General features: G+C 45.6%; 1 protein-coding gene across 1 annotated transcript in view; it reads right to left on the bottom strand.

Moving 5' to 3' along the window:
* The window catches only part of NRG2 (neuregulin 2), a gene marked incomplete at its 5' end in the record, with an annotated part of 34,607 nt that extends 27,964 nt beyond the window's left edge, over window positions 1–6,643 (bottom strand). The window contains one exon of the mRNA XM_009696052.1: window positions 6,523–6,643. Coding sequence (XP_009694354.1) covers window positions 6,523–6,643 — 121 coding nt within the window. The remainder of the gene's footprint in view (window positions 1–6,522) is intronic.
* Between the last annotated feature and the right edge of the window lie 290 nt (window positions 6,644–6,933).

Here is a 6,933-nt window from a genome sequence, read left to right as displayed (position 1 = left end):
GGTGGAAAGCAGCCCTTCTGCCTGCAGAATCTGCTGCCTGTGGTAAGGGCTTCAGGGCAGCTCTTTTTCAGTGACCAAGAACATGGCCTGAGGGTTATACATGAAAGTTAAGGCTCACTAAGGTTGACAGCCATGAGATGGTCTTTGATCCTTCTTCCTGCACATTTGACCCTAGTCAAGAGGTTTTGGCTGGCAATCCCAGCAAAACTGAGTCCTTCCTGCTTTTGAAAGCTCTTGCAGGGACTACACAGATGGTGGACTATTCCTGCAAACATTGCCTTTGGACTTTCCTGGTCCACCCACTGGCATCATGGAGGCCCAACATGTCTCTCCTCAAAGGCCAAGGGAAGTAGACAAAGCTGTGTCTGTAGGAACGGTCTTGGGGAAGTACAAGGCTGCATCAACCTCTTGCAGACAGCACCCTGTCCCCTCTCTAGCCTGTGTGGAGAACCTCCAAGACTGCCCTTCCTTAACTCCATCCCTCTGTGCCTAACCAGGTGCACAAAAATTTAAAGAAATTGCCACATCTGAAAATTTGGTGCTTGCAAATGCCATGAACAAAATTGGTCAGGGATTTTTCTGTCCAGATTCTGTTGTTGCTGAAAAATGTCCGGTTCTTTCAGTTTTTACCAATTCCTTAAGACTTTTTTTTACCCTATTTCAAAAACTTCCACAGAGTTCTGCTTTTGCGTTCAGGATGAATTGCAGTTAAATATTTACATGGTAAAAAAAATGCAGTAAGATGATCAGCCAAATAAAGCATCTCAAAAAGTACAAACCAAAATGGTTTGAATGACCCATTTCTATGTTGTTTGCAGAGCACTAATTTATGAAAATGGAGAAACTTTGACCTTTTGCCCTGTATCAGGGCAGAACAATAATTATTGTTAATTATTATTTGCTACTATTAATTAATAATATCATTATCTCCTGCTGAAAGCAAAGCTTTTTCTACCTAATTGTTGATCTAAGTCTTGCAAGTGTTGGCACATTGCCTTTGCTCCCCCAGATCTTAATTAAGGTATGTCAAATTTGGTAGCTCTCATAATGCAATCCATGTTACAGAAGAATGTGAATGAGCAGGTGCTTCAAAATAACAGGGTAAGGAGAAGCTGTAGCAGAAGGACACAATGCACTGATATGAGCAAATGGAGAAATGTTCCAAGTATGTCGTTTACTCGTGCGAAGGGCTGAAAAAGAAGACAGTTCTGTCATTGTCCCCTGACCAGTCCCAGATGATCAGGCTCTGGAGAGCCACAAAAGGTTGGACTCCACAAAATTGCTGATGGGAAGAAAAGAAAGCAACCAGAATAAATGCAGAGGCCTTATCCAGAGCAGCTAATCAAGGCATGTTTGCTGTATAGTAGAGTCCAAACCGCAGGGACACTCACTTCTGGGGTCAGTGAGGACAACAGCGCAGCTCCGACTGAGCTGTGGGAGCTTAGCAGGATCTCTGTTGTTGTCTTCACTGAGCCTGGCTGTTGCAGTATCGGCTTCCACACTCTGGTGGTTCTCAAGGGTCCGCTATAGTGATCCGTGCATTAAAAAGGATGCATTGAACAAGATGCATAAATGGGCCACTTGAAGCCAAACAGGTACCTGATCACCCGAGATAAACAGCATGCAAAACCCAATGAATGAGTCCTGGCTGGTTCAGGAGATTTGGAACAGGATGTGGAGATTTTCACTCCTAGCTCAACACTGTAGGCTCTTCATTTCCAAGGACGTCGCAACACCTCCCCACAGAACTGCTCATATATCCATGGCAAAGTCACATCCTTGTGGTTGTGCCATGTGCAACTTGTGCTGACCAAATCAGTGGTCATTGAGAGGGATTGCAGAGCTCCTGACACCACAGGGGAGCTGAGCAAGCTGTGCTGCAGGAGGACCATGGCCATACAAGATCAGCCTGATGTTCACTGCTTTGAATGGTGCTCTGAAAAAGTACAGGGGAGCTGACAATGTAGCTAACCCTTCAGAATGATCTTTCCCTTCTCCTGGGAAAATCTGCAGGAAACAATATACATGGAGGAGATAAGCAAATGTGCTACTAAGAAGTGAACATATAATTTTGTAAATTGGTAATTTGCATACATCAACTAGTTTAAAAATTAATTGATCTTTTCTCTTTTGCTTTTTTTTGTTTTTTATTCTCTCCTTGGCTTTCACTTTTTGTCTGAGATCCTCCAGGTCTCTAACCTCACTGTCTCATGTAAAGCAATGCTGTGAGCCCAAACCCAGAGAGTCTGTTTATAAGCATTTGCAAATCCTTCAGCTTGACTCTTCCAAGCACAACCAGTCCAACATGACGGGAGGGGCATGTTGCTCTATAAAGCTCTTTAAGTCTTCTGATCCCACGCAGTTTAGGAAGATTCTGGCCCAGAGTACCAGCCACTTTGATTATATTAACCACTCAAAAGAATCACAAACCGCATTTAAGTGGGCAGAGAAGGACTACACAATGATGAGATTTGGCTTTGTTTCTTTGTTTGGCTGGGAAGACCCCAACTGTAGATGTCATGTGCCAAGACCTAAACTGGGAAAAAGACTATGTCTGCTGTGATACACACACTAGCATAACCCTGTGGGGCATGGCACCCAGCAATAAAAGATTAGAGGAGCCTCAAACTGCTCTAAGTTGTGCCAAGCACCCAACGGGCTCCAGGACCAAGGCAGACCCATGATCAGAGACTGCTAGTCATCCCAAGCGCTACGTTCAGCTGGACACAACATACCTGTCACCATTATTCTGTGTCCCAGCCCAGCTAAGGCCTTGAGACTTAATTGTGTGCATCCCTTCTGCAGGCACTGGAATTTGCTTTACTCAAACTCACCACTTCCCTACAGTAATGGTGAGAAACCAGTCCAACTCATAAGGCCTCTCTGAGCAAAATGGTCTGGAGAAAGGTCGAGAAATTCTTCCTGTCAACAAGAGCCTGGGGCTTTTTAATTTACTAGGGCTGTTGAGTCAATTCTGTATGTATGTGACTCAGTCGTTTCCTGAGTTTGTGCTGAAAATTTGGAGAATATCTGAGGCAGATCACACTTCTCTCTTCTAACTTCCAGGTGGTCTGTTTGCAGAGTCAGGATAACAGCACAGATTGTATCATGCTCAGGTTTCCTTTGACACTAGCATGTGTAGAATTTACCTCAAATTAAAGACAAAATTATGCAAGCACACAATCAAAAAAAGACATAATTTCTGGAACAGCTCCAAGTCCATTCTTAGCTCTTCCCTGATGAGGAAAACGCATTGTCCAAGGTCTAACCAAAGTGTACTGAAAAGGGATGAAGGAGGTGGTTTACAGGCAAATAGTTTGTTCCCCAGAATTTAAAAGACCAGGAGGAACATGTTTCTGGGAAGCCTGTTAAAAAATAGTAATAAAGGCCAGCTGCCAATTTAGGTGATATCTGTAACAAATCAAGTATGAGCCACTTCAGGAGAAGAAATCATTTGAGAATCCAGTTGCTCTTTTTGCTCCGGAGTGCTAGGGGTAACATCTACAGGAAGGATCTCCTATGCTTGTGGACAGCTGCAAACAATTAAATCCACTCCAGGAAACCGATTACAAGATGGTGGTAGGTAGTGAACACACTCTAAAATTCTGTTTTCTGATAGCTGGTATTGGAAAGGCTGGTAACATCACATGGGTGCCAGGGTGCTAGAATCTCCTCAGCACTCGGTTAAAGAGGACTGCAAGCTGGCACACGCTGCCAGAAGACCCCCTCAAGGCCCTGCTGACTCTAATCAGAATAGCAAAGTGGGAACAGCACATGGACATCTGTGTTGTTCCTGGCTCAAGATGCTTACGCAGCTCTTGTTTGATCTCCAAGGCATTTGAAGAGGTTGCGTGCAGAAGGACCTATCGATCTCCTCCATGCTCAGGTCTCAGACACATGGTGTGGCAGGAGGACCAAGGCTGGCTCCCATGATACAGAGTTCAGAAATGCAGGTCAAAGTCTGCGTCTTTGCCTCCTCTAGTTTCTCCTCCAAATCTGTATCATTGTGTCTTGCAAATGACAACAGCAGATCTCCTGTCTTGGTGCAATGAGGAAGCTCTGAAACGTTTCAGCATTTTGGTAGTTTGCAGGCAGACAAATGTGAAGTCCATTTATCCATCATCAGCCTTCCTCAAGAATCATCCATGTTATTGGGAAACCCATTTTATGGGAAATGCTATGTTCAGTTCAAATGCTTCTGCATTCCTCAGTAACTATTGTCTTCCAGTGTCCAGAAACTCTAAAATTGCACCACTTCAAAAGCCAGAATTTCTTATCTTCAGTCTATGATTTAATGATAAAAACACCCAAGGAGGATGAACATCCAGATACCTCCTCAAGTAGTAAGATCAGAAATGACTGCACTGTGTGGAAGGCGCTTGGTTCCCCTGGGTTCCTGTTAACACAGAATTGTCTTTCCAGGCAGGTGAACAGTGACAGTGCAGACCTTCAAAGCACCTCCTTTTGATTAACACTTTGCTGCCCTTCCATACACACCCATTCAATTCCCATCTCGTTTTACCAGTTGGTACTCTTGAGACTCATCAGAAAAGGAAATTATTTTACCACCTGCAGTTAAGGAATTAAGGCTTTCAAATTATATGAAATAGTTAGGTCTGTTTCGTATGGCACATCAAATCTTAATGGAATCCATCACTGAGCTTCCCCTCTGTTCATCAGCTATCATAGCAGCCTGGTCTGCTACCACGTGTATCCTTCATTAGGAAAAATGGAGTATTACCATTACAGTTGCATATGGCAGGAGTTCAGATAACTCTTCTGTAATTAGAAATTGATCCAATTTGAAAAGTCTTGATCTGGATTCAAGTTCTTCCCAAAAGAAATAGCCTGGAGATCTATGCTTTTAGCACAACCACGTTGCTTATAGATAGAGATATTGATTCCTACACTCCTCCAGGCTTCAAGGGTTGACGTCTCCCCAGCATGGAAAGACTGGAACTGCTGGGGCTTCCTGGGGCTACAGCTATATCAGAATAGTGGCTGTGACTTTGATGCCTCATATTGGACTTCCCCCATGTTTCCTGTGGGGAACACTGGCAGGATGAACTTACAGTGCCACCAAGAAGCCAACGGCAGAGACAACCACCCTAAAGCACAAGTCTGTGGTGTACAAGGGCTGCTCTCACTTCATGCACATGGGAATGTGGAGGACCACAGCATTTGTTTTCTGTCCTACCCGACTCTTTTCATGTCTCAAGGGGCAAGTCTGGGACAACTGGAAGATGCTGTTCATCCTATGTCCTTCACACCACAGCTGATCCTGCATTGGAAAGTGAGAGCACAGGAGCTCAGCAAAACGCATTTCCACGTGGTCTTTCCTACTGCTCCCTGCCAAAGCAAAGGAGTACTGGGAGAATAGAGGAGTTGTGCTAAGTGTAATCCAGCTTACAACCCTTCCAGGAGGGGTGATGGCTCTGTTCAGCTGTGTCCTTCGAGGCCTGAGGAGCTGCGGTGTCTAGTGAGCATTGCAGCACACAGTGGCAGTGGTACTAGGCTGACATCCACAGATGTAAATACCTCTGGCTGTGCCTATCCACAGAAAGGTCGCTGGGCCACGCAGGGAGAAAATAGTCAGCTCTGGGCTTCCCCAAGCTGGGCACAGTGATGCCTGGATCCCCAGATGAGCTCAGAAGCTGACTGCATCTGTTCAGTAGATACACACCCAGGGCACCACCTCATGCTCACTCAGGGGCAGGTACAGGTGTGCTCTGGGCACCTACATCTCCAGTACTGACAATTAGAATGCACTTTTCATTCACAGTCTCCATTAGACTTGGAGGGTGAGCTGTGAGATGCTATTGGGCTTGCTGGCTGTTATAGGTTTGAACCAGAGGTGAAAAATGTCTCACATCCCATTCCACATCCCTCAGACTATGCAGCCCCACTTTAACCTCTCCAAGAAATGTCATTTTAAGGATCACTTAGTATGTCTCCCTGGGTTTTTTTGCAGGTTTTGACATTTGAAGGGGAGAAATAAACAACCCACAGCCTGCCACGAAGTGGCACAGAGTGGTGAACAGCTGGGTGCTAAACCCGCTTCTGGGCCCATGAGGTGCAGACAGGATAGGTAAGAGGCAGATCTCTGCAAGGGACTCCCTCCAGTCATGGAGGAGGGAGGTGGCTGTGCACTGGGGAAAGCCCCCCTGCTCAGAGGGGAGGATGTGTCAGCGGGGCACACAGAGCTTTGACCTAGCTCAGGGGGAGCAAAAGGGACCTGACCTTCCGTGAAGCTGCAGAGGAGAAAGGGAAAGGAATCAGCCAGGACAAACATACTCTTGGAGGAAGAGTCAGGAAAAGAGAACAACGGCACTCACAAAAAAAAGAAAATACGAACCCTTCTCCCCCACCCCACCCCTCTGGTCTCCCTTTCTGAACCTGCACAGCTCAAACTGCATTTGCCAGGAGAATTTCAGAGCTACCCTTCCTCCAGCAGTTGCACGGAGGTCTCCTCTCCCCCAGCCAAGTAATTTCCATATTGACACAAGAACTACACTCACTTACTTGCATGACAGCTGATTAATCCCCTCGATGTAGTAGCATACCCCACCATTGACACAATAGGACTTGGCTGTTTCGTTGCATTTTCTAGCATGCCCGGACCAGGATGAGAGAGTTGTGGTTACTGCAGGGAAAAAAAAAACAACACACACACACGAAAAAGATATATTGTTATTTCCTTTGTTGGGCAATTCTGTTTTCTTAGATGATTTTCAACTAGTTCATTTGCCAAAGTAAAAACCTCAGAACTACAAATCTCAGCCTGTGCCTTCAGACCCACCTTCACCTCTCCAGGTCCTGGGGCTGCGACTTGACCTTTCCTTTCCCAGCAAAAGTGGTCGAGTGAGTGTGGAGCTGAGAATGTGCCTTCCTCTAAGCAGCCAGCATGTCAGGACAAGATCACCTTTTTGGTAA

This window comes from Cariama cristata, unplaced genomic scaffold (assembly GCF_000690535.1).
Source record: "Cariama cristata isolate BGI_N322 unplaced genomic scaffold, ASM69053v1 scaffold14102, whole genome shotgun sequence".
Taxonomy (NCBI): Eukaryota; Metazoa; Chordata; class Aves; order Cariamiformes; family Cariamidae; genus Cariama; species Cariama cristata.
Note: the sequence above shows the minus strand (reverse complement) of the source record. Positions and strands in the feature narration are given on the sequence as shown.